The 25,323-nt window shown below is 37.5% G+C and overlaps 1 protein-coding gene across 2 annotated transcripts in view; it reads right to left on the reverse strand.

Moving 5' to 3' along the window:
• Nucleotides 1-141: 141 nt before the first annotated feature.
• BCLAF3 (BCLAF1 and THRAP3 family member 3) overlaps nt 142-25,323 on the reverse strand; it is a 34,420-nt gene continuing 9,238 nt past the window's right edge. For both annotated transcript variants that reach the window (XM_082781907.1, XM_082781908.1), the window contains 10 exons: nt 23,849-24,427; nt 22,837-23,505; nt 20,450-20,628; nt 19,749-19,863; nt 19,486-19,549; nt 18,527-18,645; nt 16,590-16,704; nt 10,898-10,993; nt 6,715-6,870; nt 142-5,250 (listed from right to left, as the gene is read on the reverse strand). In XM_082781907.1, coding sequence (XP_082638033.1) covers nt 5,221-5,250; nt 6,715-6,870; nt 10,898-10,993; nt 16,590-16,704; nt 18,527-18,645; nt 19,486-19,549; nt 19,749-19,863; nt 20,450-20,628; nt 22,837-23,505; nt 23,849-24,427 — 2,122 coding nt within the window. In that variant the 3' untranslated portion in view covers nt 142-5,220. The remainder of the gene's footprint in view (nt 5,251-6,714; nt 6,871-10,897; nt 10,994-16,589; nt 16,705-18,526; nt 18,646-19,485; nt 19,550-19,748; nt 19,864-20,449; nt 20,629-22,836; nt 23,506-23,848; nt 24,428-25,323) is intronic.

Here is a 25,323-nt window from a genome sequence, read left to right on the forward strand (position 1 = left end):
TCTTTTAGGCAAAAAGATGTACATAGGAAGTGGATCAAAGCTTCAAACTCAAGCAGCAAGTTATATAAATAACCTTCCAACAGCTACACACATCAAGTAAAACACTGAAAATGATGCCAAGTACTAAACAACTACTGAATCAAATCATTGAATGTATTTATAAGTAAAAATCTTGTTACAACATTTATTGTCTGTAGAAACAAAATTTACAATGATTTTATAGAAACTATGTTAAACATACATATAAACATACCTACATCTTAATATATACTTATTAACATGAGACTTTTAGGTATGGGATAACATTGTCAAAAGCACCATTGTGGACTCCGAGGACTACAGACTTGAAATGCTTTTGCATTTAACTCCATCTTCAGTAGTTTAAAAATGTTACTTTTCATCCACATTTAGAAATAATTACATTAAAGGTTGCTAATCATGTTGTGTATATGCGTGTGTACATTCATGTGCACATACACTCAGAATCCTTGTGGAAAAGAAAACTACAGAATAAATAAAGTGAATATTAATATATTTCTTAGAAATGGACATTAGCCCACATCCTCATTCAATTGTTAAAAACTGTCCTGCTATTCTTAAAACAAAACAATGAGACTTTTTTTATTCCATGAAGAGTGTACTAAAAACAACTGTTTCCACCCTGTCTCTTCCTTCAACAATAAAGACATAAGAGGAGCCAGTCACAAAATAAAAGCCATCTACTGCATTATTTACAGAAAATGAAATATTAAAAAGACAACATGAGATTTAGACAAAATTCAGAGCAGCGAACAGAAGAAAACCACGTTAAAGTGGTAGGCAACATAAAACTATTAAACCACGTCTAAATGCCTACTCAAAAAACCCTCCACCAACAAAAAACTACTGGGGCAGGGAAGGGGGCAAGGAAGGGGTTTATGGACAATGGTTTTCTCAAACCTAACACTGAAAATGTATGCCCACCAAGCTTAAAACAGAACACATCTAAGTGTTCATTGCTGTCCTTGATGTCAAGGGAGCCAAGTGTTACAAGTAGGCTTTCAAAGATCTCGAAATGGCTTTCTATTGCATTTCCCCTTTGTATGGAGAGCCTCCGATCTTCAAATCCTGCAGCAGGGGAACGAAGTCTGTCAAGGGCCAGATATGTGCGGAAACATCCAGTTCTGGCAGATTCATTAGGATGCAAGCCTGAAGTCCTTCCTTCAGAGAGCTCTCCTGTAGTGAACTTTGCAGATGGCTGTTCAGATGCTTAAAGAAAGGCAAGAGGCATGTTTCTACAGTGTACGGGAAGAGATTTCTTCAGAGAAAGCAAGGAAGCTGAAAATCTCCCTCTGTTTACAGTCTTCTGAAGTGACTACTGAGAAATCAAGTCTCCATAGCTTAATCTTTGCTATAATCATTAATCATCTTCTCCAAGCAACTCTATCAATTTCTAAGACATGACAGAAAAATGACTTTCTAAAGCACAAAAAGCACTTTTGAAAACCCAGCCTTTTTTAATGCCCAGAAGCATAATCTTGTTTTGTTTTTTTTTGAAGCAAGTTCATACAAAGAAAATTCAGCATTTCGTACCGAGGCTGTGGGAGAGAAGGCAGCAGGTTCAGATAGCCAGACAACTGGCTATCAGCTGGATTTACTCCCACCCCCTGCTATTAGTTACCTGAGCAGAGATGGTCACACTGAGGTCTCGAGACCATCTAAATTCTTCAGGTAAGGTGACTTGAAACATTTAAGTCACTATTAGAGTTAAGGCAGACTTGTATATACCTTGCAAAAGTGTTGCTTCTTACTAGCCCCAGAACTGTTAACCCTGTGAACTTGATCATTACATTAAAAGCTGCGAATCATAAGATGAGGCTTCTAACCCAATCAATTAATCAATTTAGAGATTAAACTGATCAGCAATGTAGGTGCTAACATCACAACTTATTACTTCAGACACTTAAGGAAGACTCTATTAAACAATTGCATTTTGGATATCAATAAAAAAGTTTCACATGTGAACAACTGCGTTGTTCACATACAAACAACGAGATTTAGCAGTCATTTCAAGTTGATTAACAGAAAGGCAATTCACATTTACAGAAGTATAAAACAAAAGCTAACTAGCTCTTAGATAATCCCATTCTTAACTTGCCCTTCCAATGCAAACGCAGTGACAGGCTTTACTAATACAAGGAACACTGTTTCCCTTTGGAGCTGAGGATGACCCATATCCTTAAAGCAAGCAGTTATATTAAACAACTGTACCCAAGTCCATGCTCCTGTTGGAAACAATGCAACAATTAGAGTATTACTTAAGTCTTCGTACAGAGGGCATTTTATACAATGCAGTCACAATATAGAAAGGCACAAAGTTATTTAAGTAAACTGACCTTTCTTCTGCTTAATACTATTTTTCTCATCTCATGTCTTCATGAGCCATCAGTAACTTCAATATATTATTCTCAACTAAACACTCTATATCCTTAAAATATTCTGTGCAGAAAAAATAAATGGGCTGATTTGTGTATGAGTATACAGACATAAGCCTGCAATTAAAAGAAGATACAAAGCAGAGTAAAGTCACACACTAGATAGACTAGATAGTTTGGCTGTCTCTACCACTTAACTCAGGCACAGAACTAATTTTCTGTACGAAATTTATGTGAAATAGGAAGTTTTGTCATGACAAAATCCTGAATTAGTAAAGCAATGTTATAGGTAAAGAATGTAATTGGGGCAGATGGAATCTCCTCAGAAAAAAGCTAAAGCAACTGCAACGGGGGCTACATTTCATCATATGGCATTTATCTTGGGACCAATGATGGGCTGGGGAAGGGGAGGGTGTCAGTAAACTTGCCAAAAATACCATGTTTGCAATACGTTGCTCACATTTACAGAAATAATTAAGCTAAACTGTTAAGGTAACAAAACCATAGTGAAGCTAATTGTGCATGAGTAAAATAAAGCACAAAATCAGGAGCCATTCACATTTCCAAAGCTGCTTTTCAATAGAAGATAAAAATGGAAGAGCAGCATTAACTGGCTGAAGTCAGGCTACTTCAGTTACTTCCACACAACGTTAGCAAAACTGGCATGTCAGAAGTTTCTTCACATATCTTTTCCCATTTCCTCAACAGCGAGTTCTCTTCCAAGCTTTAATAAGAACACTGCAGGAAGCTTACAGAAACAGTAACATCCTGTTGAGTGAGACAATCAGTAGTTTGTCCTATACCATGTACGGTTTCACCTGTGTTTTACAATGCTTTAGCACATTCAGGAGCAATGTAATAGAGCCTGTCAGCTTTAGGAAGAACCTGCCCCAACCTGCAGGGGCACACGCAATGCTCCTCTGACAACGGATTGCCTAACCATGGCTACTCCACGTTCACTTTGTGTTGACTCAATCTCTTGCTTCAATTCCTTATTTCCACCTCCCAGTAAATCTACACAGCGAAATTTTGCCAGATTCATCACCAACAGCATAATTTCTTAACTGCAGAATGTTAGCTGCATTTGACCAGGGAATCTCCTTCCTTTAGCTTCCCATTTTGTGTATGTATGGGAAAAAGTTACTGAAAAACTAGTTGAATCATTTAGTAATTACTTCAGTTGAAAACCTGGGTTTTAGAAACTTAAGCCATCTGGTGTTATTGTTGAATCACCGTAAAAATCAATGAATCTGGCACGCTTCCTGCCTACTTATTTCCTCTGAACACTAAGCAGTACACCCCATGAATTGAAGATTAAGTGACACTATTTTAGCAGTTCTGAGCCATACTTACAGTTCCAATAGACAGTCCCTCTACTGATGGTATTTTAGGAAAAAAAAAAAAAACAAACATGAGAAAAGCATGCAAAAAAAAAAAAAAAAATCACATCCTGACTTTCCACCAAAACCAAATTTCATATCTCTGCACTTACCTCTACCCACTACCAGAGCTCTGATCGGTTACCCACAACAGAGATTAGCCTGCATTCTCTACGGCTAACACTCAGATTGTGAAAAAAAAAACGTTTCTTAAAACAAATAAGAACATTTTTTTCCTTTGAAAACTACTTGTTATGCATCTTTAATTTACCTGGAATAAGAAGTCTTAAATCTGTAAGACACAGACAAAACCCTACTATACACTATATATTAAGGCAAAAGCTATAAACAGGAAATAAGCACAATATTGTTTATAGCTGCTTAGAAAAACACGGCAAGCTATTTGAGTTCTGTGTACAGTGTAACAATATGCTCTTCTCTGAAGTATGGTGACCCAGAGAATTACTGGGATTTTGAACAAAGTTACAAACTATCTGCATTTAAAGCAGTTTCAATTACAAACAGCGTTGTTAGAATACATGCTTATAAAAACTTACATTTTTTGCCCTTTTTTTTTCTTCTTGCAACTAAATATTTCAGGCCCCAATTTCAGAATCCACAAAACCACCAAATCATTTATGACCAAAAAAAAAGATTAGAAAACATGTGGCTTGGTTAAGAATGTCACACACAGAAAAATATAATGGGACAGAATAACTCTGAACACAGACCAACTAATCCTCTAACAAACCCAAGCATGCTTTCAGTGCAGTTATAAGCTACTGCTACAACACATTACATACCTGCCTGCTCGTTCATTTTAATCAAATACTGAAAACTGTCTCAACATCCTAACAATTCACTAGTGTATATACACATCAGAAACCCAATAATATTATTAAATTAAAATGAAGTAATACAAAACACTTTTACGGAAACGACTGAACAGAGGTGTAAGATCTACTGCACAACCTAAAAGGTCATTACTTGGAAAATCCTGAGCTAATGTGCTATTACCAAACAATTCAGGCACTTTTTTCTCCTTTTTCTTTTATTACATAAGCAATAAACTTCCAACATATAAACTTCTGGGTATAACAACTCAAGTTCCATCTGTAACATCATGCTTAGAAGAAAAGGTATTCAATAAATAAAGACTCCCTTCAATGACTTCTTTACTTGAGGCCGGTATGCAAAAGGAACTAAAGGTACAATGTTTCATTCAAATACTGTAATTTAAAAGCAATTATTAAAACTGTAAAAAAAGTTCCGCAGCATTCCACTACTGAAAAATAAAGTTATTTTTAATCAAGAAAGTTACAGGGTTAGTTCCTTTATCCTATTGTAGGTCTTGACAAAGTTGCAAAAAATGAACAGGTGTTCCCTTTGCTGTGTTAGGTGTTTCAACTTCAGGATCAGAGCTCAGTTCAGGTTTCTGTCCCAATATTTAAATTTCCCTACAGAGAAAAGTAAAACAATCATTACCATCAAGTAGTAACAATAAAAAAAAAAAGCAAGCTCCCAACCTTCCTGCAGGTACTGTATTATTGTATGTAACAAATTCTTTCAATTACAGATTGGAACAGCAGAACTGTAAAGACTGCAAGTGACTACACAATTATTTCAGAATGGTGAAGTAAACCATGAAGGTGTTCTGACCAGTTTAACAAATCTTAAGGACATAGTTATTATACTACACAAAATAAAGGAAATGCTAGAATCTAAGGAATATTTGGGTTTTAAACAGTTAACTTAACGAGCAATCACTATGCTATTAAGATAATGGCTGTCCTTATTCTTCAAGATTCTACCTCAACTCAACAATACTCAATTTCTTCATTGGTCAAAAATCAATATTCAGATCTTATTATGCTTCTCTAATTCAAATCGTGATCTCCAGGAGCCAGATTTTGTTAAGATTGTTTTAGTAAGTTCCAGACAAAACCTTAATATCCAATTAAAGGAACAGCATCGGAAATTAATGGGGGAAAAGCTCACTACAACAGAATTACATTATGGCACTTGATGCCCATTTTCCTGGTTTGTTATTTTTGGAAAAAAGCCCTTCTCCATCTATTTTCCACTAATTCCAATTCTGTTCACCCTTCAGAGATCAAGCTTCTTGGAGTCCATACAAATTTAAAAGCAATTCACTTGTATACTTGAGCAAGATGCAACCTGTTTAGCAGGTAGGGGGCTGTGTAGGTCACCTAATCCAATTCTCTGATGTCCAAGAAACCCCACACAACTTTGATCATACTTAAAACAAATCCTTTATTAGAACTGATCAACTGCTTGTCCTCCCATAAGCTGTAACATTTCATGCTGTTCGAAACTTCTTCTGCACCTTAACACTATCACCATCCCATGCACACCCCAAACCAGAAGGTGTAGGACAGATGTGCCTAATTGCTTCAGCTTGAGCTTAAACCATTTTACACAGACAGCACGTACTGCAGGATGCTTTATTCAGAACAGTACTCCAAGTGTGTAATTCAAAGCACATGATGAACTCTTAAGGCAACAGAACAAGAGATGAAATACAGACCTAATCAGAAAGTGTATTAATATCCTTCAAGTTAATTTAAAACTGTAGCCTGAGAGGATGTAATGTTTCTACAGAGGGCCACTTTCTCTTATCAGTAACAGATCAAGGAGAAAATACTAGAACAGAAGTAACTACAGAATCTCGGAGGCTACCTCTGATTTGCAACTATCCAAAACAGATTTCAGCAAGTTCCTATGGCATAATCATGAAGAAAATAAGTGCAAAATCAAGTTTGCCTGTGAAAGTGCAAAGAGACAACACTCCAAGAAATCCCCTCCAAGTTATTCCATGGGGATTTAAAAACTGGAGCAGATCAACTGAATATTCACATTTTCTAAAAGGACTTAGTGAAAAATAAATTAAGCCAACTCACCTTTTCTTTCCTCAAAAATCCATCTCTGAATTTATTAGTGGTAAATCCCCTTACACCAACAGAACGTAACCGCTGGTACTTAGCTTGAATATATAAACCCTTCTGTACTAAGCCTGATTTATAATGGGATTGCAAACGACCATCTGCAAAGTTGCTCTGTAAGGATAGGGAGAAAAAAAATGCACAAAATGAGGGCACCGAAACTCAATAGTTTATATTTACAGTTATATACACATGTAAAACCTACAGTTCTGAGCAAGAATCCACATTTGCAAGTGCTGAGCCTCTATTTTCAATTTTCTGTTCTTCAGATTACTAGCTACTATGTGGATCACAGAGCTGCCACATTGTATTTACTGTTTAAAACATATGAAACCATCTTCCTCATTGAAAATGAAAAGCATTAAAGCATTGTACAATCTATTTACTAACATCACTTGCTACTAAATTCACTGATGTTAGACTGCAGCAAGCAAACCTGTTGAGCCAAAAACAGTTATGCTAAACAGAAGTCAGTAGGGCTATTTTTCATACAGTTCTACATTATCTTATGGTCTGAACATAAATTACTCCGTGCTGTTATCACTTCCAGACTGAAATAGTGTACATCAACCTAGCATGGGAATAGGAATGAAGACCAGAGGTAACAAAAAGCTTGCAGGTGAGTGGCATTACACATACACAGAAAGAATAATATTGCAAGACCTACACTGATAGTTATAGTTATAAAAATGTTTCTGTCCTTAGGCACTCAGACCTCCAACAAAACACACTGTGAAAAACTTTAGCACAAGAAACCCCCCGTTCATCATCATTTCACTTAGTTTTCCAGTAACACAGGTCAGTTTTCAAATACAGTACTGACAGAAAAATTTCCCATATGCACTCATTCTTGAAATTTAAAAAAAAAATTAAATTAAAGACAACCAAACAATGGTCTTTTAGATACAGAAAAGAGGAAACATTCTGGCAACATAGAATACTTGTCAGGTTTTACAAACAGCTTTGACATATAGAAGAGAAAAAGAGAGCCCTTTCTGAGCACGACACAATTACTCTGGTGAAATCTGTGTCCTTTTAACAGAGTAAGGATCACTTCAAGAAAAAAAAAATCATGTACTCTTAGGCTGTGGTAAGTTTGGTACCAGTTTTTCCACTGCTTTCCACTGTGTGGAAGATGTACAGCTAAGAAGGGACTGTACAGAACAGAGGCTCCTTTATGCACAGTTCCTGTTATTTCAAAAATCATTTCACCCACCTACTGCATAGGAGCTAACTGAGAAGCTGTCCCCATCAGTTCCCCAGGGTTACTCTTAAGAGTGTTTGTGGGCAGAGGACATACTTGCAAAAGGCCACTAAATGCTAACTAGCTCCTCTGCTCAAAAGGTACCTGAGTCTCAGCACAACACAATTAGGTGCAAGTCAATTCCTTAAGTAGATATAAGCCTACCACAGGGAGAGCCGAAGGGCATTTCTAATGCTATATTAAGCCAGTGAACGCAGTTAACATTAGAAGTTCTCGTTTCTCCCACAACTGCTGTGGTTCTCTGCTCTGACGTAGGTGGAGGCCTTAGTGGTCTGTCTCTGCATTTGTGCAGCAACAAGCGAAGGAGCAGACAATGGGAAAGGGAGAAAATGTACAAGATACTGAAAGTGAGATTATACACGCACTTTAGTTTCAACTCCAGTATCTGCATAAGCAGGAAGAGAAATCGAGGTATTATTAACACAGCAGAATCAGCTGTAGAGGAAGTTAACAGGCCATACATTTGGTATGTAGGTACTGCAGTCACACACAGGTCAGAGGAATATGAGGTAGTCTAAGGTGTGTGAGAAAACAGTTCACTTAGAGTCTAAAAATATGCTAGAGTGACATCTATTTTTACATTAAGACTATTTTACAAATAACGCTAATCCCAGTGCCTAAGAACTGATGGCTTCCAGCTCTGTAAGAGCAAACATACACCAACGTACTGCTGGGGTGGAGTCAATGTTCTTCATAGCAGCCTACATGGTGCTGTATTTTGGATTTGTGACTACAACAGCACTGCCACCACACCAGTGTTTTGGCTAAAAACTAAGGGAAGGGAGCTCTTGCTTGGGCACTGGCTGGGCAGTCAGTTTGTGGGAGGTGGTGAGCAGCTGTCCTTGCATCATTTCTTTATTTATCCTCTTTCCTTTCCTTAACTCTCTTCATCTCATCCCATGAGTTTCTTGCTTCTGCTCCCCCTATTCTCTTGCTCCCACCTCCAAAAGGACCAGGGAAGAGGAGAGAGAGCTACATGGTACCATGTGCTTGCTCTCCACAGCCATTAATACACCAAACCATGCAAAACAGAACAAAAGTTTAGTTCAAAAAGATAACCACGCACATACCACTTAAATGTGGCTTAGTGATTCATTTCAAAGTGTTACTACAAAAAAGACCTTTTAAGTTTTATAAGATTTGTCCAGATCTTTTATGAAACTGCTGCTCTAAAAATATTTTTGTACTATGTTAAACTCTTGAAAAACATATGGTCTTGCAAAAATAATCTAAATAAACCCCTGCTTTTGCTTATTCAGCTAGAACTCCTCCGTTTTATGTATCCGGAAGGAGCATATTTATTTGTTTTTAATAATCAGTGGAAAGCTCTTGAGTATAGAGGAATCAAATTGCCTTCCTCGAGCAGGTTTTAGCAACAGAAAGGGTTTTCCCCTCCCATGATGTTATGCGGGAGGAAACTCAATGTGAGAACTTGATGAAACTAATGTCAAATCAGCAGTGCTGTTTCCATGGCAGTGACAAAGGTAATGTACACATATGGAAACCGCAATACCAGTGAAAACGCTGTTTTCCCTACAAGTTTAAAACACCATGGGACAGATCACTGGATACAGCAGTGTTCAGGTTTCGTATACACAGGCAATGACAGTTTAAGCAGGCACTTTCCTGTCTGCATAATCTCCAGCAGGATTCTTGGCTGAAGTAAATTAAGGAAGCCGTTTGTTTTCTTTATATTATGAGGCAATGTAGGTAGTTGATATAATGATACAGCAGCCAGTGCTAATGATCCATCCGCCCCCTACAAACTGGCAATACAGAGGGGATACCAATTAAGAGACTGTGATGTCCTTACATGTTAAAATAGAGATATGTCAGGCTGACATTTTAAACTTACTGGTTTCAGATTGGAAAAGTCCCTCCCCCCGAACATTACCAGAATAGAGTTAGCCCTTTTTGAGACTGTTAGCTTCACTATTTGGCAGATTGACTGGCAAAGCATACCTAAACAGGAGCACCCCAAAAACTTTTTCATAACTATTTGCTTATGTTTAGTCTGAGGGAGGGGAAAGGGAGGAACCTCCTCACCCTTCAAAGTTTCATCCAGAACACCAGCTACTCAACTTACCCAAAGCCTTATTTCAATTCCCCTATCTACAAAATCAGATCACTACTTAGTCTGTGTGGTATTTTACTCCTGTTAAATAATTAGTAGGGGTACTTGTAGAGTAGAAAATGAGTATAAGTTGTGTTTTTCTGATATAAATGCGTCTAATTCAATCCATGCATAGCAATGCCACTATCAGCAGGAGAAAGTGCTTGTTTTCTGATCCCATAATACATTTTACAATTAAATGGTTTTAGGAAGAAACTGCATTATCACAGGACGCAATACACCTGTTTGCCCCTTTATCATCTTGAGACCCTGAAAATAAACTTTTACTTTTTTTTTCTCCCCAAAATGAAGATACCAACATGCAGGGTTCACAAAAGCCATTAGTTCCCCAGAAATCCCTATACGAAAAAGCAAATAAAATAATAGCATTAATACACGAATTGTACTGCTTTCAGAATATCTGAATTTCAGGAAACGTTTCAGGCTCCCATACATATTCGGAGAAGGACAGAAAGCTGCTCAGCTTGGTTTTGAACAGATGAACTTTTTAGTTGTTCTTCACTTTCTGAACTCCAAAGTTGAGAATGGGAAGTGAACTTGGCTTTCAACTGTATGGATACAATCCTGGAAAACTCATCTCTGTTGACCTTCTTACTTCCAACTAGTTCAATGGAAACAATTAGGCAATGATGCCATTATTTCCATGTCATTTAATACTTTCAAATCTGTCTCTTTACTTAACTCAGCAGGATCAAAACCTTAATTTTATTTAACAAATGCATCTGATAAAAGCTGATCTGTACCTTAAAGTGTCTTCTGATGGGTCCTGTATTTTCAAGATGTCCTCTAATGCGTCTATGAGGAAAAGTATCACTTGTTTTTGAAGAATAGTATGAATTCTAGTAGGAAAACAGACAAAGTTATTAGCTTAATGTTAAATTATGAAGGAAAACAGTCAAAACCAACAAAAGTTTCAAGATTATACTAACACACAGCAATCTTTTCAGTCTTACAGTGTTTGACACTATGACACTGTTTGAAGGCACCAGAATAGGAGAAAATGGCCTGCAGTCCAGGTTGGCTGAAGCAATGGCAGAGCCCATGGAAACCAAAGATGACACAAACCATCACGTTGGAATATCATTCTCTTGGGTCATTACCTGCTCAGATCTCTTCAATTAAGGCTCTGCACCCCTCTCCCCCCAGAACAGATGCCTCAATTTGCATGCAGCAAATTGTGTAGTGGAATAGCATTCATCCCTTGAGTCAGGAATAAGAATAGGATTAGTACTCTGGACATCCTTGGGTAGCATATGGACATCGTTGGTTTGCGCGTTTTACAGCAGACACATGCAATGCTACCACAGACACCACCAGAGCAACCAGACAACAAGTGTGTACAACATTACATCGGTCCATAGAAGATCCTACTTTTAACTTTGCATTATAGAATAGTGTTTCAGAAAACACTTGCCTGCCACAGAAACATACTGTTTTCAAAAACAAGTGGAGCAGACAAGGGGTACTGAAATTGTTTGTGTCAACGCGCCGAACAGCTGCAGTCAAACAGCCACAGTTGCATGAAACAGAGCACGCCACCCAGCCACTGTTCTACCTGGTTATTTTGGCCCTTTTCCAGCTTTTCCCACAAGAGCTACCTTGAGAAGATCCATACAGCTAGGATATGACTCTCTCCAACCACGGTATACAATTGTAAGCGTTACATTTACATACTAACAGGTACTAATGTCATCTAATGCAGACAGACCTGAACAGCTAATGAACTCTTGGCCAAATTCAATTCTTTTTGTTCCATTTAAAAGTCCTCTTGAAGAACCACAAAAATGTTCCAGTGCTGTTATTTTGTTCCCCAAATAAATTTTATTTTTCTAAATAAACTATCATTTTATAATAAAATGCAAATGCAGGCTTTGCTGTTTATAGACTTTCTGTACTATTAACAAAATATTAAACCTTTCCGGTGGCAGAAGCTTTTTGGATGTTTTCTAACACTTTGCAATTTGGGGTGGCTAATAAATGCAACAGTGCAGTATTGCAATGCAATTCAACTCTAACAGGAATTTAAGCTATCTTTTTTTTTTCTTAAAAAAGAACATTATTGCCTACAACTCAACTATTTAGCTTCTGAAAAGCACTTTGAAGAGAAGCAACTCAGCAGGAAACAAGAAAAGAGGAAGAAAGTTTATGAAGTGAGATCAAGATAGTCAAAATGGCTTTTCAAAAAAAATTAAATACCCAGAGGAAAAAGCATGTCAGGAACTTCCCAGCTCTCTTATCAGCATCTGAAGATACTCCATGAAATCAAGTTATTTCCCCATGCACTACATAATTAAATAAGGAAGCTCCCCACTGAAGTTTACTCTTCTTTAAAGCTGAGAACTCAGCAAAATTAAAAGAGAAACCATTCAAGAACATTTCTTGTTATAGTTAAAAATAGAACTTTGGGAATTAAAGAAAGCCTGTCTTCATTAAATATGGACATCCTCACTCTACACTCCCCCCCATCCCTCCCCCAGATTCAAGCACATTCATAAAAACCCCATTAGAACTACTTGATCTACACATCTCTAGCAACCTACTGTTCAGGAGTTTCCTAAGACAGACTTAATTTTAAGAAAAAAATGCAAAGTACAAGTAGGTGCTTATTCTGATCTCATATTCTTTAGCCTTTTGGTCAATAACATGCAAGGCTAGGCAGATATTTACATCTGCAAGGCAAAAGTTATTCTCAAGATTAAGCTCATCTCCCACTTATTAAATACTAACATGAGAAGCACATTCCCTTCACTGGCCTGCTGTTAAAGGTTCTGTCATACCTTGCCCTGAAAAGATATTGGTAACCAATCGAAACTGGACACTAGAAGTAGGCAATAGGAGATTTACTTGTTCAATTTGGATCCAAATATTGCCCATTTAACAAAAACCCAACAGAACCAAAATGATGTTAATATCACATTTTGATAATTTACTCTAAGTATATTTTAACAGGACTGACACAGTATCTGTCTCTACGTGAGGCAACATCCTCACATCAGATGTTGTTATCTGCTTATCAGGCTTTGAATTTAAGCAACCATCTTTTATCAGTACTGATACACACGCCTTCTTACACAACAGAGTGAAATTTCATTGTGGTTTTTCAAACAAAACCAGAAAGTCTTCGTTAGTAAATTCAGACAAAAAAATTTAAATCCTGTATTACAACTTATGATGAAGTATTTTATCCTGTCAAATACTATTTTTAAACATTTTTTTTTTTTTTAGTCTTGGCACCGTTATGTTCGTCATTGGAAGCCTGGCTCTCTGATGTACCTTCTCTCTCTATATATTCACCTGTAAGCAAGAGCAACCAAGCCTGGGAGGAGTGCTGAAGGTTAGAGTTCTTCTTGTGCATTTCCTGGTACAGGTGCAACACTTTGAAATATAAGTGGTAAGAGATGCCTGCTGCATACTTTTGCATGTGTTTTCCACACCTTTACAATTTTGCTGACACAATATGCTATCACTACATCTCTTCTGCGGCATAAGACACCTTCCCACAAAAACTGGAGAGCTCTGCTTATATTGTGGAGCTCACTGAAACGATTCCTACCCACATTTCTAAGCGTAAGCAAAACCACAGTTACTTTCTTATCCAGCAACTACTATCTTAGCTCTTGCTTACATTTCAATCCCTTCCTCAGTATTTCCACAGATTTTTGCTTCCCACAGTTTATGCTCCATTTTAGGATGTTTCCTATTTCCTAAATGTGGTTGGCCCAACATCAATATTCTGATGTTGCATCAAACCATTTCTTAAATCCAACGCACTCTTCTCTGAAGGTCACTTTTTAGTCACAGTCCCTACACTTTTCAACACATATGGCAGCATTCACATCTGAGCAACTCTATTCTAGTAGAAGACTGAATCTCAAACTCCAGACCTCTGTCCTCTTGTAAGAAACAGGAGTGAGTGGTCTTTACCTTCATTCATTGCTTTAAGGATGCTTTCAACTGCATTAATATTGCATTTCTGAATAAAGCAGCAGTGGACACAGCTCTGAATTTATTACAGAAACCCTGCTCAGTTCATAAGTTACACATGGCTGAAAATGTGACCGAACACTTAAAAACTACTCCAGTTCTCTACTCCCACAATAAATAGTAGAGCAGTGCTAGCACCTTACATACACAGAGGATACGCGGAGGTCAAGTTTGAGCTGCTGCCCAGCAGGATAAGCTCTGCTCCCATAGCACCCAGTCCTGAAGCACTGCTCCTTCAGGAAAGGACCCTACATTCTCATATAACGTGTCCGCACACCACAGGAAATGCCATGCTACTGAAGCTGGCTTGTTAGCTGAACTGTTTATATTGTCTCAGATATGAGAGTTCGGGTATTAGTGATCTGCTCTGCCTGGGAAAAGATGACTTTCTTTCTGCATTACTTCACATATTGAGCATCAGATGTAGCAGATAACAGGAAAACAAACAACGGGAGCAGCATACGAACTAAAAGCAAGAACAAAGAACAAAAACAGAAGAGAAGATGCAATTAGGAAGTGCCAATTAGCATACTCTGGACACATTTGCCAAATGCCTGTAACCCCTCTATGCCAGGTGGCAAGCATTGATTCATTTCACTTCTACTGGCACACGTGAATGGCAAACCAAAGTGTTTTAACTTCCCACTTTGTCTGAAAACTTACGCACGGCTGACATAATGAAGAGTCATCCCTTGCATTTTTAATACCTATGCTTTCACAGATAACGCTGTTCTGAGCGATACGCTGCACCGAGGAGTTATCCAATCTCCCCTAAGGAAGATAAGCTACCTAAGAACTGCATGTTTGCAGTTTGCTAGCAGATATCAAAATGCAGTCTTCAGAATCATCAGCAGATCTAATAGTAAGTCAGTTTTTATTTCAAACTAACAGCTAACACCCTGTAAGTGATACAGTCACTGCAAACAAAATGAGCAATCAGGATGTGTTTTGGGGGCTTCAATCTCAACGTCCCTCACTCTTTAAAATTGTTGTATTGCATTGTTTTGCGATGAAAGACACTTACACTTGCCAAGCAGCTACATTTCAGTGACAATCACTACTTTGACTAAATAAAAGCTACTTTTGGTGGACTTCAAAAGTTGTATGGTCTTCTGGAACCTTGTCCATTGGGTATTAACTATGATGTATAATAAGTTGTCATTCATTAGTTTCCTTGTTTTGTGCCCAGCAGAAAACAGGTTTTAGAGTTATACCATATAAATAAAGCTTTTCTAGTCCCACCAGTTGCCCAAATTAAACAAGCACAAGCACTCAGAAACAGCACTGCACTTGTTTACAAGGGATTTTCCAGAAGGGAAAAAATTATTACTACTGTACTTAATATAACTCCTTCCCATTTCAATATTAAAATACATTACAAAGAGAGCCTAAGAAAGAGTAAGTGCCCAAACTAGCTTTGATAAACTCAGTATCAACACGGACAAACTATGCCACTGTATAGCATTCCATCCTTAGGAATATAATTTCAGGCATTTCTGATTATTTCTGCAACATGTTCTTCATTTTTGCTTTTAGAATAAGAGCTTCCCATAACTTCTCTCATAAGGAGAAACATTGTTTTAATAATAATGCTGGACACAGTCCTGGAAAACCTGATTGAGGAGGGCTTTGGACCAGATGACCTCCAGAGGTCCCTTCCAACCTCAGTCACACTGTGATTCTGTGAATGCTACCTACACAAACCAAGGATTCAGACCTTCCCTTCCAGCTGCTGACAGCTAGTTTTGACAACTATTCCACGTTACCTCAGGTTATCTGCTCAGTAACAAGGCCTTCTAATTTGTGTTTAAGTATCATATTATGAACTAGGAGAAATGCAATATATAGAAACTTATATTGTTTGTAGCTTTATAAAAGAAGCTTGTACTGTCTCACAGTACAAATCAATCGCTTAATCAATTTCTGTAAGTCATTATGAATCTTAAGTTAGTTTGACCTGCTCCTGCTACTCAGTAAGAATTTGAGTGTTGCACACCTTACTTCCAGACTTTTTTCTGAAAAAATATTTTAATTCTACTGTAGTTACACCCAATATCACCAATTTCTGACAACTTCCCTGCTAGGTTATAAAAAAAAAAAAAAAAAAAAACAATAGCAAAGTGGTTTTAGAGTACTACAGAGGTGTTCTAAAGCAAAAGCACCGTTTGTTATTTTTTGTTTTAAATCAGAATTTGGTCATAAGAGTGATTTTAGCTCACTTGCATTATTCTATGCTGCAGAAGTCTAAGGAAGTACTGTTGCACTATAACTGAAATTATGACTGTTTTTATTGTTGAGCAAGTCTGAAAATAAAGCCTCACTGGGAACTTAAAGACAAGAGTTCACAGATTGTTCAAGTCACATCAGCCTAAACAGTGCAGCAGAAACCGAATCATGAATAAAGATTAAAAAAAATAATGCAGAAGCTACTACTTCTATATTTAGGCTTACCAGGTGAGGTTTCCCAATAAATTTCCTGAAAGGTGGTTTAATGAACCTCATCGGTTTTTGGAAGCCATCAAGTTGAGAGTTTTGTAATTTTGAAAGACTGCAGCTTTGCTGATTCCTGATGTGCGTGAGACAGAGAGAGAAAGAGAAAGAACAATTAAAACCCCAAACCATAATATAGCAACACCTGGTAATTTAAATTACCTTATTCTAACATCTGTACCACTTAGACGTTGTAAAGTAATGGTTTTCAAGCGATCTAAATCTAAGACACTTGAAAAATTACTAGGGCTTAGCATTAGCGTACAAGTTGCACAGTAAGCTGTATTCTCTTAGGCAATGATAATTAATGGAGATATCTGGCTTTCTCAAAAGCCTCACTATCAAATCAGGTTTCCCTGGCTCACCCAGCTACACCTGCACAGCTGGTTGTCACTGCCCTCTGCCGGTTGACCTGCTTTCTGCATTTCAGCAGTTTTGTAATGTACTATCTTTAAAAGTTGTATAAAACTCTCAATTTTGCAAAAATTCCACACCAGACAGAAGCTCTGATAAATCACTAGATGTGAACTTATGCTCATTTCATCGTCAACAAGCAGGTTTTTTGTTTTTGTTTTGTTTTGGGGGGGTGGGGATGTTTTATTTTTTACTGGGCACTTTGTTAATACAGATGTGCATAAAACCTCTAAATAAAACACATACCATGAAAAGTGATCACCAGAAATACAAATGTATAGTTCCCAAAACATACAGGAATGGTTATCACAGATGTGAAATAAATTAATAGCTGATTAAGTACTACCAGGATCTCACATGTGGACTATGAAAAAACCCTGATCTCAGGAAAATTTTCCTCCTCATCCAATTGCTGCCTTCTGCTCACAATATGCTATCCACTAGGGTTGACAGCGTAATTTTCACACTTCCCCACCCCAGGACAGCCACACTTCTTAAAGCAGCTTGAGCTTCCTTCTGTAAGTGGTGGATATGAAAGGTAGGGAAGACAGCAGCTGTGGAAATAGCAGAAGCAGCCTTCCCAGACAACTGGGCCAAACGTATACTAAAAATACAACCCCAGGCTGATAAAAGGCTATCAGCAACTGTCCAGTAATTTGGTTTATTTTCCTTTTTTTTTTCAAAAAAAAAAAAAGTATAAGATACAAGAAGTGTTTCCTTTGCAGCTTTACATGTCAGTTTTCCTAAGTACACATGTATTGCTGCTATTTGCAATTTACAGACCATATTTAAAATGAACAAACAGCAATATATTAAGAGGTATCTGCAAGTCATGACTGCAGCATAGATGCATTTCATTACACTCTGGCAAATCTTCAATCAACATTTCTAGCACTAATAAGTCAAGTCAGCCAACCTCACAACATCAAAGCAAAAAAGGATGACTGAGGTTTAGCAAACACCTCTGGGCCACCCATCTTTAATAAACCTGCTGCAGGAATTCAGAGCAGGAACAAGCAATTCCAAAAATCTAATTTTAGTTCATACAATTCTCCAAGAACCACAATTTCTGACATTCCACAACATTACAAACAACTAGAGCAGCAAAACAATGCAGTCATTCTAGAATGCTTTTATGAAAAACCGAAATATCAAGAGAATGCTGTTATATACCATGTAAAGTAGCAGAAAAATAGTAAAGCATCTTCTGATTTGGTTTTTCCCCTATTCCACTCAGGTCTGCAACTTGAGCTTGCCTTTTTTTTTTTCCCCCCTCCCTACTGCAACTTAACCTCTTTCAAGTCAATACCCCATTACATACTACATTTGCAATGTATATTGGTGGAATTTCAATCCAAATCAAATTCAGAAACTCAGTGGAAAGGAATCACAACAAATTTGAATGCACCTGTGGAAGCGTCAATACAATTAATGCATAAGAGAGACATGGACTTATGCAAACAGGATTGCTATTAGCTAATTACCTTGGAGCTGCACCATCTACATGAAACATTCTCTCATCTTCATTCTTCAATCTCTCTTTTCTTCTCCTTTCTATATCATGCCTTAGATCGTTTGGATCTTCTAAAACTCTCATAATGTTCTAGTTAAAAGCAAGGGTTGAAGCCAAGTTAGCTCATAATAGCTAAACATTAACTCGATTCTGTCCTTCACGGGTTGCATCCCATATATAATCTTGTTAATGCAGTACAACCATCTGGACATAAGACAGATGCACATCAACCCAAAAGATCCCAAATCCAAAACAGTAACAATAATTTGTCCCAAATAACTACCCTCTCTTGTGCCATCTGCCTTGTTACAAGCTTCCAAACAACATTAAACAGAACACTAGAATTTCAGCAAAACAAGTTCCTGCTGAGTTACCACAATAAAAAATATTCACAAATTCCAGTAAACCTTAATTAAGAATAGTAGATCTTAAATTGTATTTTCACATACTTGCACTATAGAAAAAAAGGGGTAACTAAACCACAGAAAATATAGCTTAGAAGTGGAACATAAAATCCCATGTTCCTTGATAAACGCATTGGATAAAACAGCATTCTGAGGACTAATCTATATGTTGGACCAATCTAACATCTGGATGGAAGAACTGTCAATGGTTTTTCCATTTTTCCAACCTCAGATGGAAATTAGGATCTATATGTCAGCCACTTATTTCGTATTTATAGAATTCAAGGACAGAGAGGGGTTTGAGGAGCAGGGATAACCACCCTCCAGCTACTCTACATATTGGCATTTTACTCAGTGAACACATACTGGCACCTTTGTGGTATGTGTCAATATACTTGTGTGCATTTCTTTAAAAATAGTCAATTTCTGATAGTCTTAAGAGAATATAGAAGTGGCTTAAGGGGAAAAGCGTTACTTACATTTATCTAATTTTCACTTAACTGTCAAAAAAAAAATTAAATAGTACCTGAGGAGATTCTGATGGCACAGTTCGCTTGTTCTGAAGTTCTGCGAGAGACATGTCAATCCTCCTGGAACAGAGAAGTTACATAAGAACAAGCACCATCAGGATAAACAGCAAGATTGCTGTTAGCCAACTACAGGATTCTTTTCAGACTACGTATGGAAAATTTAAAGTCAGTTAAAAAACACTCGGGCTATATTGTGCAATGCCTCCTGAAGATTAACCACCTTAATGCAAATAAAGTAAGGCAGAAGCACACCAATTACCTGTGAATTTCTGGATCCAAACTTATTTTAGCTTCATTTGTATTTGGAATTGGTTTGTCCTGAATTTTTGAGAACCGTTCATGCAGAGTTATGTCACAAGATGCGAAATAATTTGCTGTGAAAAGATTAAACACAAGAATATTTCTTTGTACTACTTGAAGCGTTTAGCAGAAAATTGTATATTTTAAAAGATTAACTGTTAAAGATACAAACAACTTCCTAGATTAAATTTGAAACTATTTCCACTTGCAGTTTAAGACTCTCAAGCAGGAGATTAGGTCAGCCTGACTTAGACAACCCCCTTACTAAGGAAGATTAAACTGAAGAAAGTTGACTATTTATTACCTCTCTCATGGCAACTACTGGCATCCTTCAATAGCAGAGTTCCACACTGAACATGATGCAACTGTCTAGGAACTAATCTGAAAAAGTAAAGGAACTATACATAACTAGTAAGCTGTGATTACAATAAGCTTTTCCCCCCCTCTCTCTGTCATTCCTAAACAAGCAGTTTAATCTTAAGCACTTTCAAGAAATCCTTTCTACCTTAACGCTCCACAACAAGGCCTCTGTTAAGGACTGATACTTTCTTAACATCATGCTCCACGCGCCTACTTGATATCCTCAGCCTACGTTTGTAGGTTATACAGTAGTTATAAATACATAAAGGCATACATATAAACCCCCAGTATTACAGCCACCTTTAACTTGATGGATAATTGTGATTATTTCCTGAGTAAATTCTCTTGATGGGTCGTTTTCAACATTGCGTGTTACAGATTCCATGTGCTCAAACACCGGGTGGAAGTTCTCGTTTTTCCTGCCAACAGCAACCAGATCGTGTGACATCTGTCTCTCTGTAGTATGACTAGAAGCAGCCCTAAAATAAAAAAAAAAAATGTAGATATTCACTTGAAGAGAATTCAATATTTGAAAACTTCAAACAAAAAAAGTAGAACAAAATAAAGAAGTTTGCTTTAGGAATAAGTGTCATGAAACAGAAATCTCATTTTGTTGCTTTGAATTTAAAAACAACCCAAAAATTGCAACTCTAAGGGCCATGAGGAAGGAAAGCTACAAAAATGAAAAAACAGCTATGACTACAGTCTTGGGAATCCTTGTTTCAAGAAGTATGCAATACAAAATTGGTAATTTTTAAATTTTATCTAGATTATTACATAAAATAGATAAATGAGGACTGATAGCCTTTTTAGTGTAATTCTGGGAGGCAAACTGTGTCTTTGTTTACAAAGAGCTACCAGACTGTTTTCAAGAACAGCTCACAGATGTCAAAACCACAGCATCTTTGATAACTGCATCACTTGAGCCTAGTCAAACATCTTTCCAGTGGCAGTGTGTAAACTTAAGAACGTGTTTAACGTCTTTTTTTTTTGGTCAGGTTTTACTCATTCTAAATATATTTATGCCTGAAATGGGTGCATTGCTTCCTAAGAGCTATTTTGACAAGGAAGCAAACGCTAAAATTTCTACTGCTTTATTTGCAACAAGAATGCTTGTCAGTTGTAAAGAATTTGAGGACTCAAACACTGCAGAATGGACAGTGAAGTCTTTGTCTTGAAGGTTTTATGTACAAAGTGATTAAGCACCTGTCTGTTCTGTACTTGAGAAGTAGGAGAGGAGAATTTCATGCAAAAATTGCATCAGAAACAGCCTCTAGCAGGTCCCAGAAGTCATCTATTCACCCCCAGTAACTGCATATGAGAGTGAATCCAAACAATCTCATTTTAGGCACTTGTCACAGATGATTTGAATTATCTGCCTTCTTGTGAGGTTTATAAAGAATCAGCTCAGTCATTTGATGTCACGTGTTTAAGTGCCTAAAGTACACAGCATGAATACTCCCAGTTATCAGCTTCTGCAGAATTAGTGTTTTAGCTTGCTGTATTTTTTTTAATTTTGGTTGCAAAACCAAATCTTCTACACAAAATAAACTGTAATCAATACTGTACTTTCTTCAGTCTGCAGAAAATAACCATGCCCACTGAATTACCATGTCCATTGTGCATGACTTTCGAGACCAGCAGCGAGAGAGTACTGCATACAGGAATCATCCTGTGGGCTTGCAACAGAAATCAGCAAGAATTCAGTTGTTTTCCTTACATTATCGTTTAGGAAGGTAAATGCATGTCTCAACAAAAATCCCTTTCCTTCCCTCAGTCTTTTATATTAGCCCCTTACACGCAGACAGTGACTTGTCTTTATAATTCTCAATTGCATTAGGTATTTCTGAAATAGTGAAAAAGGAAAAAAAATATATATAGATGTTGTATCAGGGAAAAAGAGGCAAAGTATTTTTAAAATGAAGGCTGATCAGCTTCCAAAAGGGATTACTGCCATTATCCAACATCTTTGCCTGTAACAGCAAGGCAACAAACCAGAAAATATCTAGACAAACCAAGCTGCTTACTCCACCACATATCCTCTACCTTGATTTTCATATTACCCCTTTTTTCCCCCCCATTAAGCTGACAACAGCAATGCTAAGGGCAACCACAAGCACTACATACAAGACAGAAACATACTCTACTACTTTTCGGTTCCGATGCCTCAGCAGATTGCCACTTCATTCCTTATGATAATAAATAACAATCCAAAAATTTTCAATTTTTTGACAGCTTTATTGGACTTGATCTTGAACATCTGAATGTGTGACTGAGACTTACGCAATTTAAAGGTTACCTGGTTTTCAAAAGAAATGAAGAACTCCTCAGGTAGCCAAAAAAAATGCCATCGCATTCCAGAACAGAGGACTAGGCATGTCTTTTTTTTTTTTTGTAATAATGTATTTGCTTACAATAAGCAACTTTTATTACAGTTTGTATCAGCCATATCTGCTCTTTCCACTCGCTACTACATCTCCATGAAATGAACTACTGTTTTATTTCTTAAATAGAAACAGGCTACGACCTTCCAGTCTGAGCAAGCCAACGTTTTAAACATAGTAAAATTAAAAAGGTACAACCTTAGTTCGTCCTCGTTACCTCCTAAGGAAACACTTGTTTCCTCTGATATTCACGAACTGTAAGCATACAGGAAGAAAGAACAACAGGTGAGGGGAAAGAAATACCTGTACTTTGTCACCATTTTCTTCATATCCACTTTGATTGTGAGATGTTCTCTCCTAGAGTTGACATCTGACATTTTCACATCTGAAACAGTGTGACTTGAATCATGCTGGCTACTGGAGGAATCTACTTTACTCCTGAGTTCCCCTTCTTTCCTTACTCTTTCCTTCTGCTTGTTTTTAAAGGGTCTCAGATCCACATCCATCTTGGAAGAGTTAACGCATGCATTGCAGCCCTTCTTTGAGCTATATTTAACGGGTACTTCAGCATGCCCTCCTTCTTCAGTCTGTCTCGCTCTTCCACCACTAAAGTAATCTAGCTCTTTGCTATTCCAGGCACCCTTAGAAGAACTGCATTTCTGGTCTTCCTGCTTCACATACTTCTGAGCTCTATCATCTGAGAAAGACTTTTCCCCATCTGGATGCCTGCGCCGTTTGTGACTGTATTCATAGGCTATCTTTGTGACAGAACCCTCCGAGTACTCCCTTTCGGCCGAGCGGTGAGACTGGGCACCCAGATTTCTTTGCTCCTCCTTTTCTTGGTAGGGTGGAAAAGAACGTTCTTGCTTCCACTTGGAATTTCTTGCTACTTCTCCACCGTCATACCTCTCCATTTCCTTAGCCCTTTTAGACGCGTGCCCATATTCTCTGTAATCGTGATCTTCAGGATACCTGTGTTGACATAAAGCAATTTACACTTGCACTAGAGAAGAAAGCGAGAACTTATATGTGAAGAATGTTGGACAGCAGAATGCGTGGCAAGTTAACCCAAAATCCCTCACGCCAAGGTACGGATGTGCAGGGGCTCTTAAGAGGGAAATAATATCCTTTCATACTCTAGCCATCAATACGATTTACTTAAAAGACAAATACTTCACTATTACCAGTCGCCCATAATTAAACTACAAAGTGGCAAACGTGTTTCAAGGTGGTTATCTTCAACTATAATGAAAACAGACTTTCACTTGAGGCTTTACACCACAATACCCAGGTTTTAATTATTTTATTCCTATACCTCTTCTGTAAAGAGCTCCTTGACGTAAATTCATCAGACACTCTTCTGGGTGACTGAACATACTTCTCTTCATGTAACCTCTGGTGCCTCAAGTCATCTTCATGCCATTTTCTTTCAAGTTTACATGAAGCCCCTAATGGTCTATGAAAAGGTTTCATTCCTTTTTCGTTTCCAGCGACGTTGTAGTGATCAAACATGTATCTGTCTTCTGTTCTGTGGTGGTAAAATGGCCGATCGTGCTCTTTATACGGCATTTCCGAGTATTTTGGTGGTAACTGGCATCTCCTATTGCCTTCAGTTCTTTCTGATGAGTGTGTTCTGTAGGGTTTATGACCGTAAGCATCTTCCATGAGAATTCTCTTCAGGTTTGGCGAGGGTGATCTACGTTCATATATTCTCTGGTGGTTATTTCCATGAGGTGCAAATCTAGAATTGCTTAGTCCGTATTTTTCATCATCTGTTCTCCAAGGCATAGGTTTCTTTGGGTCCTTACGAAAACTTTTATATTCACAGTCATAATTCATATGAGCATGCCTTTGCCTGTGGTGCTCTGGACTCCTAAATGCTGGAGATAAGGACCTAAAGCAAAAATAAATTTCACTTTAAGTAGTCCCATAAAACTGAATCAGCCTCTTAATGAGAACATCTATTCCCTAAGGACGTATAGTTCAGTACACAGTTTTCATCAACTGGTAAGAAAATTCAAGAACATGACAAGATATTCAGTGTCATTTGTCCAGCTGGAATACCAAGCTTGCTTTCAACCCTGTTGAAATGGTTAATAGGAAGAAATACCCACCCGAAATATTGGTAAGTCAGTCATTTTCCTCTGCTGACATTTTTTCATTTAAAACTAAAATTAGTCTCATGTATATGAAGTTTCCACTACACTGAAAACAACTGTTACACATTTTCACACTTCTCAAGCATTCCCTATCTTTTTTAGTGCCAAGAGAAAAAAGGGGAATGGAAAAAAGCACATGAAGAAATGCAAAAAATTTATAAAAAAAATGCCAACACACACATTTTTCAGGCTTTCTTATCATGCCAAGGGAAAAAAAAAAGGTGTTAAAAACATTATAAAAATATTCTACTTCAAATGTCACACAGGTAGACATTTTCCTGCAGAAGAGACAAAGTTTGAGAAAGACTTCGGTCTTTTTGTGGATGCGTGTGCATGTGTACCTGTATATGCATGAACATATGCACTATTCTTGCAACTTCAGCAGCTGAACTGTTAATAGCAAAGATCCACTCAGTAGCACCCTTCTCACCTTTGAACTTTGACCTACAGTTACAAAAATGAAAGCAACTTAAGCATTTTTAGCCAAAATCTCCCTAAATAAAGACAAGCAGCACAACCCACTAGCAAGAGCCTGAAAGTAATTCCAGTCCAAAACCAGATCAGTGTATTTAATTATTCAATGTACACTCTCGAATAAAAAGATTGAGAACTGGAAGTTGAAAGAATTCAA

Source organism: Aythya marila (genome assembly GCF_965140915.1).
Source record: "Aythya marila genome assembly, chromosome: 1".
NCBI lineage: Eukaryota > Metazoa > Chordata > Aves > Anseriformes > Anatidae > Aythya > Aythya marila.